General features: G+C 38.3%; 1 protein-coding gene across 6 annotated transcripts in view; it reads left to right on the top strand.

Moving 5' to 3' along the window:
* The window catches only part of LOC117432348 (C-type lectin domain family 7 member A-like), a 79043-nt gene that overhangs the window by 39172 nt on the left and 25233 nt on the right, over nt 1-14638 (top strand). For all 6 annotated transcript variants that reach the window (XM_034905044.2, XM_034054128.3, XM_034054130.3 and 3 more), the window contains exon 6: nt 13781-13882. In XM_034905044.2, the coding sequence (XP_034760935.1) occupies nt 13781-13882 (102 nt within the window). The remainder of the gene's footprint in view (nt 1-13780; nt 13883-14638) is intronic.

The following is a 14638-nucleotide window of genomic DNA, read 5'->3' as shown; positions in this document are numbered from 1 at the left end:
ACATTGCACGAAATGGAAAGATAAGCTTCAGTGTTTGAGAAATGCTAATGATTCTTTCATAAGGGGGGGTACAGGGTACTGCTTTACATAAGAACATAAGAAAGTTTACAAATGAGAGGAGGCCATTCGGCCCATCTTGCTCATTTGGTTGTTAGTAGCTTATTGATCCCAGAATCTCATCAAGCAGCTTCTTGAAGGATCCCAGGGTGTCAGCTTCAACAACATTACAGAAGGATGGTGTTGAAATTATTCCAAATCAGAATCACACATTCCAGCAAATGAGTTAGAAAGCAGACCAAAGTATGTTGAAGAGATTTTAAAGACCACATCATTAGGCCATGCGTGGCGTTGCGTAGAGCTCACAGATCGACAACGTGTGTCTAATTTGATAGATTGTGCATACACACTTGCAAAAGAGGAACTGCTATTTAAAAATGTAAAGCATTTGTTAATTTGGTAAAGAAACACAGAGTTGATAAGGGTAATGCCTACAACAACAGACATGGCTGTAAAGACGATCAGTGAGGTTTTGGAGAAGAATCTTGTAGAAGAACTAAAGGAAATCAATCACTTACTTTTCTGTGCTGATTGGTGGAGCAACCGATGTCGCAATTCCTGAGAAGGAGTTTCTTCTCGTGAAGTATGCAGCATATTCAAATCATTTTAAAATGTTATTTTTAAGATAGTATTAAGTATTAACCACTACTAGTATCACAAAGATGCATGTATGTAATATTTCAACAACCATTTTAGTGTACATTTTTTTCCACATTTTTTTCCGACTATTTTGTTGCATTTCTAGTATTTAGTACTAGTCGTAGTAACAAGATAGTTGTGCATCTTCTATTCTTTGCTGAAATTGTGTCTCCACTGGCCTGAGTGGCTCCAACGCTCCAAGGAGACGGTACTGATTTGTCATATGCTTGTCTTTTGTTGAAGCAACTCTTGCCCAGCTTGATCAAAGTAAATGTGATAAAGCTGCATGCAAAGAACTACATGTTTTTTTACAGGAAAGTGGGAGATATGAGAATACAGGGATAGAATCTGGAGAGGAGGCACAGGAGTTACAATTCAAAGGAGTTACTTTGAGAGATAGGGGCATTACATTCTTCAGGTCTAACAAGGATCTCTATGTGGATGAATTGAATAAATGTATCACTGACAGATTTGATGAATACATGAAAACTAGAAATCCGATTTCCAGCTGAATGATTGCTACATTTGACAGCCTGCCCTTCTAATGCAGATGAATTGCAGGATTTTGGCATGTTCCTATATCAGTTAGGGGTGCATGAAAATTCCTGGGAGATTCTCTCTGAATGGAGTGAAACACTTGAGGCCCAGGAGTCTTGGTCATCTGGCAAGCAATGAATTGTGAAACACTGTGATGTGAATCATTGCAATTTCCTCATTCGCATTATGTTGTGCAAATACTATGTCAAATGCTAAATTAGAGAGATCATTCTCAGTCATGCAGTGGGTTAAAACTGACTGAAGAAACAGATTAGGAGAAAAGATACTGGAACACCTGCTCAGAATTAAGGTGGAAGGCCCTGAGTCTAAAGAGTTTGATCCCACTCCATTTGTTTATAGAGGTTTTGCAGCATCATTCAGACGGCCTTCTGCAAAGCCTTCAGGGTGTCAGAAAAACCCTCAGAAAAGGAAATCAGCAGATGTTTTACATCTGAACTGTAGTTCACGAGACTCACTATTAAATCATTTGAACAGCTAAGTGACTTTTTAAATGTTTAATTGTAATGTCTTGGTTGACTAATGTAACAAATGTTCTCTAGATATGTAGAAAAACAATCTCTAAGATCACCTCAGCTAGTATACTGTAATGCAAGTAGGCTTTTAAAGAAAATGAAAGAGGCCAGATATCTGTAATGTATATAGTTATAATAATACTGTAGCACATTTTATTCTGTAATTGTATGTCACTGTATAAATCTGTACAATGAACAAAAATAAACACAATATTTTAAAGAGACTTTGTCCACTGTTGTCAGACACAACTGCTTTGATGCACACTGAATTAAGCAGAAATGAAAGAAGAAAATGTTATTTCTAAAAATGCTTTACAAAACATAGGTTCTGCTACACAACTTAGATTTTGAGTGGTAGTGACTGCTATTCAAATGAGAATGTTATTTCCATCCCTGCAAATACCTTTCCTCTATTCAGCAGCAAGGGGCACACCTCCACCATAACACAGGGGCCTATAATGAAATAAACAGTTTGAAATACAGCAGCTCCAAATCAAGCCTTCTGAAAGGTAGAGGACAGGATTATTGCATTTATTAAAATGTTAAACTGTTGCTCGCTATAGTATAATTGTGGACCAAGAAATTCTTTCAGATAAACAGCTGTATACGATGCACTGCCATCATTTGCATTCTTGGGGGAAAAATGCATGGTTAATAACAACCAAGCAATTACATTTCCATAACCAGGCTCACATTGTAACATATATGTACATCTCCAGCAGGTGGCAGCAATACACATACCAGAGATTGAGGGTTGAATTATGAGAGGTTGTTCAATTCAATGGATATAGCATGTAGCAAAATGAATACAGAATATGATGGAATGGATAAAACATATCTCAAAAAGAATAAACATAACACAATGGATTTAACATGCCTGTATAGAGAAATGAATGTAAGAAATGATTGAATGGATACAACATGAATAGAATGTAAATATAACCTAGATCAATTCTGCTGTATGTTTTAGACACATGGTAGATATATTCTGCCATATAGTGTACCCATTCTGTTATATCATGTATCCATTTCATTCAATGGTATATCCATTCTGTAGTATGTACTATACATTTCAGTATATGCTTCATCTGTTTTACTATGTATTATTTCTATTTTGCTATATGTAAAATTGGTTTCACTATATGCTGAACCTCCATTATTTCTGCTACATGATTGGGCAGCAGTGTGGAGTAGTGGTTAGGGCTCTGGACTTCTGACCGGAGGGTTGTGGGTTCAGTCCCGGGAGGGGGGTATAGCTGTTGTACCCTTGAGCAAGGTACTTTACCTAGATTGCTCCAGTAAAAACCCAGCTGTATAAATGGGTAATTGTATGTAAAAATAATGTGATATCTTGTAACAATTGTAAGTCGCTCTGGATGAGGGCGTCTGCTAAGAAATGTAATAATAATAATAATAATAATAATACATGCTATATGCATTCCACTGGGTGTTATATGCAGTGTGGTATTGTAGTGCATATTTATGAAGATATTAAATTTAACATTAATACCTCAATATCATAGGCCACATCCCACTATGTTGGTAATATATAAACAAATGAGTCAATATTAATTGCTTAATATCAGGATGACACCTCCATTATGTGATTAATATTTAAATATAAAAAAAGGGTTTTAGTCCTTCACAAATTTCATATTTCTTATAAAATTATATTCACAATTCCATTATTCAATGTTTTCAAATATATAAAAAAAAATAGAAAAGAAATATGAGGCTTAGTTATAAAAAATATGCTTTTCAGTTTCACTATCAAGAGAGGTTAACCAGTCAAATAACAAAGTCAATAAGCTAACACTAAAAGATCATCTATCTATCTATTATGAGTACTTTAGTACTCATAACAGGCAAAAAGAAACTCAACAGATAAAAATGATTAAGTTTATTAAGGCTCACAAAAGTAAGAAGAATATACAAGTTAGAAATCATGGTACCAGAATTATAAGTATAAATATTTTCATAAATAAGCAGGCTTCAGTATGGTTATGTTAACATCCACAATTGCGTACAGCTACAAATGAAGACTACATTTGTGTTTCACAAGTTCAGTTCAGAAGCACTTTCAATTGCATTCAGTATTAATTTGCAATCCAGAGTTACTTACTTGTAGATAAACTCAATCAATGTTTAAATGGTTCTGATGTTTGCAGTTGTTGTTTTCAAAAGCACACCATATCATCAGTTTAGTTAAAGTCTTACCTTGTTTCAGTTGTTCATCATATCATTGTTTGTATTTTTAATCTCAACAAAGTGTTACGCTGTATTACATGCTTTTTCTCCTGGTTTGCATGTAGACATTTCCTACACGCACATTTCGTGCCTCATTCAGTAAACAGTGGTAAATGACCAGTGGTCGCTCTAGTCACTAAGCTAATTATATGCACAAATAATACAAGCTAAATGATTAATTTGCAAGTTGTCTCATCACATGGAATTTTGCAAGAGGTTTCCACACACTTTACAATAGTATTATTATTATTATTTATTTCTTAGCAGACGCCCTTATCCAGGGTGACTTACAATTGTAAGAATATATCACATTACAGTTACCCATTTATACAGTTGGGTTTTTACTGGAGCAATCTAGGTAAAGTACCTTGCTCAAGGGTACAGCAGCAGTGCCCCCACCAGGGATTGAACCCACAACACTCTGGTCAAGAGTCCAGAGCCCTAACCACTACTCCACACTGCTGCCCTTATAGTATATAAGGGCGCTTGAAAGAAAAGGTATGGGTCTGAGTTTGTCACAATGACAGTGACCAGAGCCCGCAGCACAAACAAACAAAAGGCAGGCAGTCTTCCCACCGACAGCGTGTGGAAGCGACATCGTGGGAGAAGTACGAGTGGACAAGTACAACGCAGTTAGAAGCAGAAAGAAGGAATTACATCTTTAAATCTGGAGTTGCTTTAATCAGAAAACATTGCAGCTTAAAGCCTTACAGCTGCGTGTATTTTTCTGATAACAAGCTGAAACTCGGAAGAGCTGATTCAAATCCCGCGGCGTTCTGAGACACGGGGGAGGGGCGGAGCCGGCAGCACAAACACAAACCAAAGGCAGCCAGGCTTCCTAGCGACAGCGTATGGAAGCGACATCGTGGGAGAAGTACAGTCGTGGACAAGTACAACGCAGTTAGAAGCAGTTGAAAGCAGGTTGACAGCTGCAGAAGCTAAACTAAACTTCCAAAAAAACCCCCAAAAAACAAACAAACCATGGTCTTCAAGCCAGTAATCTGTGACAACTGCATGATGTGGGAAATCCTAGAAAACCCAACAGAGCTCAACCAAGTTTGTGTAAAGTGCCGCACGATCCAGGACTTGCTTCAGCGATTAAGCCTGCTAGAAAAGGAGATGGAGGAAATGAGACAGCAACAGGAGCTTGAGGAGCTGACACACCCACAATTCATGGAAGTCTGCACCCCTAGCACACTGAAAGCCACCAGGGAGATGGAAGAGAGTCGAAACAGCTGGGTTCAGATAGGCAGAAGCGGGGAAAAAAGAAACTTCGTCAAACACAACCACCAGAAATCCAGACATGCAACAAATTTGAGCCACTTCAACATTTAGATGACCAAAACCAACATCAAGAGAAAGAAAGGAACAACCAGGACCCTATAAACAGTGCTGGCCAGGCAGCAAAAAGAAGGGAGGTCATGATCGTTGGGGACTCCATAGTGACAAACACGGCAAGTTCAGTTCGCAGTTTGGACCCCCTTACTACAACAGTGTGCTGCCTTCCAGGAGCCTCAGTCAAGCACATCACTGAGAACGTGGACAGGCTCCTACAACGAACAGGAGACGACCCGGTAGTAGTCATCCACATCGGTACAAACAACATTGGAAGAGACAGACCTAGATCCCCTGCAAAACAAATTCAGAGAGCTAGGAAGGAAATTAAAAGACAAGACCAGAACTGTGGTATTTTCTGGGATACTGCCGGCACCTTGCAAAGGACCATATGGACAGCTGGAAATACAAAATCAAAATACATGGCTGAAATCGTGGTGCACACAGGAAGGCTTCACCATTCTTGAACATTGGAGCACATTCTACAACAAGGACTATCTATATAGGTGGGACGGACTGCACTTAAACAGAACGGGAACCAATCTACTTGGAGAAAGGATCCTTGAGGAGGTCCAGAAGCATTTAAACTAGAAAGGAAGGGGGGAGAAAACAAAAAAAACAGAAGGGAGACCACATTTAAACAAGGGCAACAACTCAGGTAAGACAACTATTAAATGTATTTATCTTAATGCTAGAAGTCTCAGAAACAAAATGTTAGAACTTGAAGCTACTGCACTAACAAGTAACTACGATGTGATAGGTGTTACAGAAACTTGGTTGTCTGAGAGTGATGGAGACAAATATAATATTAGTAGGTACACACTATATAGGAAAGACAGGCAGGACAGAAGAGGAGGAGGGGTAGCGCTATACATCAGAAATAGTCTTGAAGCCCAGGTGTTAAATCAGGACAAAGAAAACAATGCAATATGGGTCAGAATAATGGACACAAATTCAAAGGGCATAATCATAGGAGCATGCTATAGACCGCTAAATTCAGACGCTGAGCAAAATAATCTGTTATACAATGACATTCGAAATGCGTGTAGAAAAGGAGAAGCCATACTAATGGGGGATTTCAACTTCCCCTGTATAAAATGGGAAAACCCGATGGGGGGCACGACGGACGAAATTGAAATGGTGGAAATGACAAATGACTGCTTCCTAACGCAATTTGTCAAGGCACCGACTAGAGGGGAGGCATGCCTTGATTTAGTCTTTTCAAATAATGAAGACAGAATAACTAAAACAGGCATTGGCAAACTCAGACCACAAAAGTAATGACTAAAGCTAAGGTTTAGAATTTTAGAAAAGCAAACTATGAAGGTATGAAACAGAGACTAACAGAAGTAGATTGGAGTAAAATAGAGAAAACATCCACAGAAAAAGGATGGCTGTTTTTTTTAAAAAATGTAGTACTAGAGGCGCAAAACAATTACATCCCAAAAGTAGACAAATCTAAATCTAAAACAAAATGGCCAAAATGGTTTAATAGATCAATTAAAAAAAATATTCAGTGAAAAAAGGCACTTTACAGAGCATTTAAAAGGGACCAAAAACAAAGTACACAGAAAGAGTACTTGGAACTGCAAAAACAAGTCAAAAAGGAAGTTAGAAAGGCCAAGAAGAGATAGAAATCAATATTGCTAAGGGGGCTAAAACCAATTCCAAAATGTTTTTCCAATATATAACAGCAAGAGAACATTCTAAGAGACACAAATGGCAAAATCATAGATGAAGAAAAAATATATTAAATGATTACTTTCCACAGGTTTTTACAAAGGAGGACACGGACAACATGCCCAACATGTCGACCTGTTCCTATCCAATTTTAAATAACTTTAGCATAACAGAGGCAGAAGTGTTAAAGGGACTAGGAGCTCTTAAAATAAACAAATCCCCTGGGCCGGATGAGATCCTCCCAATAGTACTCAAAGAAATGAAAGAAGTTATTTACAAGCCGCTAACCAAGATCATGCAACAGTCTCTTGACACAGGGGTTGTACCGACAGACTGGAAAATAGCAAACGTAATACCGAGACAAAACCGAACCAGGTAACTACAGACCAATAAGCCTGACTTCTATTATATGTAAACTTATGGAAACTATAATAAGATCCAAAATGGAAAATTACCTATATGGTAACAATATTCTGGGAGAAAGTCAGCATGGTTTTAGGAAAGGGAGATCGTGTCTAACTAACCTACTTGACTTTTTTGAGGATGCAACATTGGAAATGGATAATTGCAAAGCATACAACATGGTTTGTTTAGATTTCCAGAAAGCTTTTGACAAAGTCCCGCATAAAAGATTAATTCTCAAACTGAATGCAGTAGGGATTCAAGGAAATGTATGCTCGTGGATTAGGGAGTGGTTAACATGTAGAAAACAGAAAGTACTGATTAGAGGAGAAACCTCAAAATGGAGCGAGGTAACCAGTGGTGTACCACAGGGATCAGTATTAGGTCCTGTGCTATTCCTGATCTACATTAATGTTTTAGATTCTGGTATAGTAAGCAAACTTGTTAAATTTGCAGATGACACAAAAATAGGAGGAGTGGCAGACACTGTTGCAGCAGCAAAGATCATTCAAAATGATCTAGACAGCATTCAGAACTGGGCAGGCACGTGGCAAATGAAATTTAATAGAGACAAGAGTAAAGTATTGCATGCAGGCAATAAAAATGTGCATTATAAATATCATATGGGAGATACTGAAATTGAAGAAGGGAACTATGAAAAATACCTAGGAGTTTATGTTGACTCAGAAATGTCTTCATCAAGACAATGTGGGGAAGCTATAAAAAGGCCAACAAGATGCTCGGATATATTGTGAGAAGTGTTGAATTTAAATCAAGGGAAGTAATGTTAAAACTTTACAATGCATTAGTAAGACCTCACCTAGAATATTGTGTTCAGTTCTGGTCACCTCGTTACAAAAAGAATATTGCTGCTCTAGAAAGAGTGCAAAGAAGAGCAACCAGAATTATCCCGGGTTTAAAAAGCATGTCATATGCAGACAAGCTAAAAGAACTGAATCTATTCAGTCTTGAACAAAGAAGACTACGCGGCGATCTGATTCAACCATTCAAAATCCTAAAAGGTATAGACAATGTCGACCCAGGTGACTTCTTTGACCTGAAAAAAGAAACAAGGACCAGGGGTCACAAATGGAGATTAGATAAAGGGGCATTCAAAGAAAATAGGAGGCACTTTTTTACACAGAGAATTGTGAGGGTCTGGAACCAACTCCCCAGTAATGTTGTTGAAGCTGACACCCTGGGATCCTTCAAGAAGCTGCTTGATGAGCAGCAGTGTGGAGTAATGGTTAGGGCTCTGGACTCTTGACCGGAGGGTCGTGGGTTCAATCCCCAGTGGGGGACACTGCTGTTGTACCCTTGAGCAAGGTACTTTACCTAGATTGCTCCAGTAAAAACCCAACTGTATAAATGGGTAATTGTATGTAAAAATAATGTGATATCTGTATAATGTGAAATAATGTATAATGTGATATCTTGTAACAATTGTAAGTCGCCCTGGATAAGGGCGTCTGCTAAGAAATAAATAATAATAATAATAATAATGAGATTCTCGGATCAATAAGCTACTAACAACCAAACGATCAAGATGGGCTGAATGGCCTCCTCTCGTTTGTTAACTTTCTTATGTTCTTATATGGCAAGTTTACTTTTAAATAAATTCTTCATACAACAATATGAGGTAGATTACTTATAGTTACTTCATCAAGTTTCACTAAAAGTTATTTCACAAGTGTGCAAACGAAATAATTAACAGTTTGATTCTATGTGAATGTGTTACAATTAATTAATTTAGTTCCATGAAAAGAAAATGCAACTGAAATTATACTCAATGGTTCCTTGATGCTTAGACTTTTGGTCTGCTGGTTTGGAAACTCAATCTGTTGAAATGTCCAGTACAAAAGCCTCTCCTTTCAGCAACAAAGTCTTCAATCCCACATTGGATCAAACTCAGCAACAAAAACTTTCAATTCTCGATAGAATCAACAAACAGTTGCATCAAAGTCTTCAGTCCTCAGTATAGGATCCACAACAGCGCCCGTCCACTCTGTCCTCTTCGCTGAATCTTTTAGCTACGCAGGTAGCAGGGCACAGTTTCTTTTGTTTACTGTGGTTTTAGGTGTACAGCAGACCCAGACTTGTTGTCTAATAGCATTCTTTAAGTTTTACGAGTCCTCCAGCCGGGCCTCAGTCTCGTTGCTTGGGGTATTAACTCGCAGCTTGCTTCCTCTTCTTTGGTCCATTTTCAGGCAGAGTCCCGTCTTGGGTCTGTTTTTAGGCGGAGTCCTGGAGTTGCAGCTTCGCTTACCAAAGTGACAGCACCTTGTTTAGCATTCGATGTGGATATTTCTAGTCTTTTCACTCTTCTAAATAGCCACTTTCATGAGGTCATTTGTGTACCTTGCCTCTTTAAACTCCCAGTCCTTTGATGTTTTAATGTCATTTTCCACTGGGACATCACTAGTTTATGTCTTCCTTGTGTCAAAACAATTGTTGCACATGTGAATTATCTTCTCAAGACACAGCAGTTTGCCCTTTTTCTCAAGACACACGGTTTCATCAATTAATCCAATTATATTTCCAATACACATTCATGTATTATTATCATATTCAGAGAATATGTCCCACAGTGACAAAAATTAACAATGTTAGCAAATTGTCCATGCTTCCTATCAGCGCCCTATGAAACACGTATTATAAATTACTTACCAAGAAGCCAACCAGCTTCATATACACCTGCCTCGTAATCTTCATATGTCCCGGACTGTCTGAGGAGTCGTGTGCTATGCCAGAATAGCTGGTGACCACATCAAGAATCCTTAGTTTCAGGGCTCCCGAGTGGCGCATCTGGTAAAGGCACTCTGCCCAGAGTGCAAGATGTGCCCTATAGCTTGAAGACCGGTTCGAATCCAAGCTATGCCACTGCTGACTGTGGACAGGAGTTCCCAGGGGGCGGCGCACAATTGGCCAAGCGCTGCCCGGACCGGCCTGTATGCAATTCAGAACTGTGTGGTCCTCCGATGCTGTAAGTTCTGATATGGCTGCACGACGGGCTTGCAGTGTGAAAAAAAGCAGATGGCACTCGTTTCAGAGGACACGAGTGCTCATCCTCGTCTCTCCCGATTCAGTTTCATTCTACTAACTAAATTACAGTTACAAGCATGTTAAACACGTTATACAAGAATTAAAGTAAAATTATTTAAGAATTATTTTTGCTTTAAACTTCATTCAAACACAAAATTAGTTATTAAAATGATTCTGAAACCAATGTATCCGTTAAGTTTTACTTACTTGTTAAGTTTCAATCTCATAGTTTTAGTAACTCTAAAACCCTGAGATTGTTAAACAAGTCAGTATTATACCCTGTCACAAAGACGGCCGGAGTGGGTGGCGTCAGACCCGAGCCAGGAAATAAACAGAGGCTTGGGGTTTTGATGAAGCTGAGCGCGTGATCGCGCTCAGCATTTAATAATTAACAGACAGAACAGAAAATAAAAGGTTTGAACACAAAACAGGACATGGCACTTGCGCCAAAATAAACAGACAAACAAAACGGACTACACAGACAAAAGATGGTGAGCAGATTTAACTACTATTACTATTACAAATATTACCTCCGTCTCCTATCCCGTTCTCCACTCACCGAACACACAACCCCCAGTGAATGAAAATGTGTCTATATATACTGTTGTGCTGGGATTCAATTACTAATTAATTATTCACTTGAATCCCAGCACGTGAATGAATTACGTGCAACGTGCAATCTCTATACACCAACATTAACACATGCAACATACAACACTTAACACACACATGCACACAGGGGCGGGACACATTGTCACATACCCTCATAAAGGTTTCTTTTTCAATTAACTTTTCACTTTCATCCCCATACCGACAAACAAACACAGCTACACAAATATTGTTTTTACACAAGTTGTTGGTTTAAAAGTTTTTGGGGGAATCAAAACTCTGTCTCATTTTTACTAGTCCCCTTCTTTACTGACTTGTAACTGCATGAGTTCTTTCCCTGCCATAACCATATAATTATATAACTACTGTATTCTTATGTGTCTTATGTGTTTCACCATTGCAAAAACAAAGCAAATTGAAACAAAACTGAAGCACAAGAAGAAAAAAACTGAACTAAAAATCCTGTGCTTTCTCTTTCAAGTGAATTAAAAATAAAAACACCTTACAAATAATAAAAAATACAGTCATTTTACATTTAGTACATTTATAATTGGCTAATACTCACAGTAAGTGGGAGAAGTGGCAGGTCCTCAAGGGCCTTGACTTACAGGTGAGCTCAGCAAAAACAATACAGAGACACACAGATTTGCATGAGTCACAACAGAACGCTGATGTTAATATTAATAATGCTCGTCTTGAATATCTGCACACATCATGTGATCTGCAGATACTTAAGACAAGAAACATTTTAACTGCATGTGTTGTAAGCCTGACTTAGATCGCAGAATTTGACAATTTTAATCGCCAATACAATCCGCATACTCCTTGCTAAGCTTTGCACACACAGCACACTTTGGTGGATCGTGGAATGATGCGATATCTGTCGTGGATGAGTTTTGTCCCTTGCACTACTATTACTGAGTGAAGCTTCATGCACACGAGTAGTACAGTACGGTATCATGAGTGCTTTCCCTGAGTCAGTAGTACCATCATTAACACAAATACACGTTGGCTTGTATGTGTTTTTAAGAAGAGCATTATATTGTATGTTTTACCGGTAATATTTTTTAATCGGCGTGGCTACTTAACAAAAATGGGCTTTGCACTGACACTTGTCATTGTTTCATTGGTCTTGTGAAGTGCGATTTTTTGAACTCGTGCCATAAGGTATGAAAATGGTATCTTAATTGTGTATTTTCAAAGAAATTACTAATGACGGTTGTTTTATTAGCCATAGAGAAGAAATATGTTGACGCTTACAAGACAGGCCAAGCAGCCAACGCAGAGTTTCACTTCATTTGAGCCGCTAATGCTGTTGACTTGTTGTACATTTTGTTTCATGAGTATCTGCTACTGACTATCACAGAGGCACACTGATTGTACCCTCGCATACCACACTCTCATAAGAACTATGTTGTCTGATAAATTCACACCAATGTGAATACAAGTAAAAACATAGATTGGCATATGACTTTGCGGTCTGGTCAAAATGTACTTGCGGTCCGAATTCAGACCGGAGCCCACCTATTGAGTACCCTGATTTATAGGAAGAAAATTGTATATTGTCTTTCAGATAGACATTCTTAATTTAACAGATAAGAATCAGCTTTGTTTGTTTAGACCAGACTGTAAAGATCAGCACAGCAGGGAATGTTTAGACCAGACTGTAAAGATCAGCACAGCAGGGAATGTTTAGAGCAGACTGTAAAGATCAGCACAGCAGGGAATGTTTGGACCAGACTGTAAAGATCAGCACAGCAGGGAATGTTTGGACCAGACTGTAAAGATCAGCACAGCAGGGAATCTCAAATATTACCCAATGTAAATCTTTACAACCCTCTGTTACCAAGATCTAATTCTTTGAAGCAGATCAACAGGAATGCCTGGGGGAAGGACATAGTTTAAGATTTGAAATGTCATTTTATAAAGTACATTCAATTACAGCTATAGATTTCTCCCATGATGCATATCCCACCCTAGATGATTAAGCATTTAACCAATGAGTACAGACAGCTCCCCTTATTAAACTAATGTATTAAAACACACATTTAACACACTCACACCCCTCGAGATGGGTGTCACTCTACGTACTTAACCCTATGTCCTAAATATTGTTTTTCAACAGTGTACAAAACTGCTTCTATCTATCTTCTTTCTTGGTTAACAGCTTCTCCCCCACCCTGGTATACCCGCTTATCAACCACATGCTTTGCTTGGCTGTACTCCCAGAAACCTGCTTGTATCATTTTTGTCCCGTACATCAGGTTGCTGAGTTGCTTAACACACACTTTAAGAAAGCTTAAAGCGAACATTACATTTAGCTAAAACCCTGTTAATCATATTCTTCACCCACATTATGTGTTTTATATATTCAAGTACTAATTTTGACTTGAACAGCCTCTCATACTGAATAGTGCAAATTCTATGATAAGAGGGCAGGGTAACAAAGGGCTGTTCAGAAAAGAGGTGTTCAGATAGCTGAAGCTTAAATAATCAAGGTTTGTAAATGTAATCTTTATACAAAAGTAGTTTATAATTACATATGGCATTCATATATCCCTAAAGCGATCCCTAATAATCAATTTTTTGACACATGATTTTGTATTTTATAGCCTTTGTGGCAGGGGATATTATATCCTTAGTGTAAGTATATTGATTTTTCCAGGCAGTTTAATGGTGCTTCATATCTTTATTATCAGGTCCTGCTGGTGGGAAAGAGGCCTTCTACAAAAAGACTTCCCTCCTGCTTGCTGTGATCTGCTGCCTGCTGGTTTTCATCATCATCGGCCTGAGTTTTCTCTGTAAGTATCTGTAGGATCTGTAATACATCGTCATGGGCCTTAGTGTTCTCTGTAAGTATCCGTAGGATCTGTAATACTGAGTGTTTGCTGGTACAATTTTAACGTAAGTGGGTATTAGCCATTGCTTTAAAAACAAGTATGCTATTAATATGCCTCCATAAACCCCCATATGTTGATATTATCATTAGTTTGTGCTAAAGAATGTCTTAAGCAACTTCCATTATAAGAGAGAATAATCTGCTTAGACTATAAAGGATACAATTCACTAGACTGCTGTGGGTTATCACTGATGAACTGTAATGTTATAGAGAACAAATCAACTGCTGTAAGGGGGGATTATATTGGTCAGCATGGCAGTAAGGCAGAAGTCAGTACCTGAGATATACATTTTCTGAAGTCCCTTAATGAAGCGTACTGTGAAGTTAATATTACAATACAACTGAGTTTGAACAACACATGGGTAAATATAACACTGTTGCCAGCTTCATACACCCTGATTAGCACCAGATGTGGATTCCAGTACCTTACCCACCCAATGTAAGAGTGTATGTGAAACCAGCTCAACCTGCTTGTGCTTGAAGCTCTCACTGAAATCAGTTACTTTACCAGTATTTATCAGGCAGTAATTTGATGAAAAGTAATGTTTCAAAATAAATTGCTATAAATAATGATTATCATCCCTCGGTTACCATCCCTTTCAATATGTTTTGGTCCATGAAGTAAACATGATTAGTATGCATGTGGCCCAAGTGAACA

This window comes from Acipenser ruthenus, chromosome 27 (assembly GCF_902713425.1).
Source record: "Acipenser ruthenus chromosome 27, fAciRut3.2 maternal haplotype, whole genome shotgun sequence".
NCBI classification, from domain to species: Eukaryota; Metazoa; Chordata; class Actinopteri; order Acipenseriformes; family Acipenseridae; genus Acipenser; species Acipenser ruthenus.
Note: the sequence above shows the minus strand (reverse complement) of the source record. Positions and strands in the feature narration are given on the sequence as shown.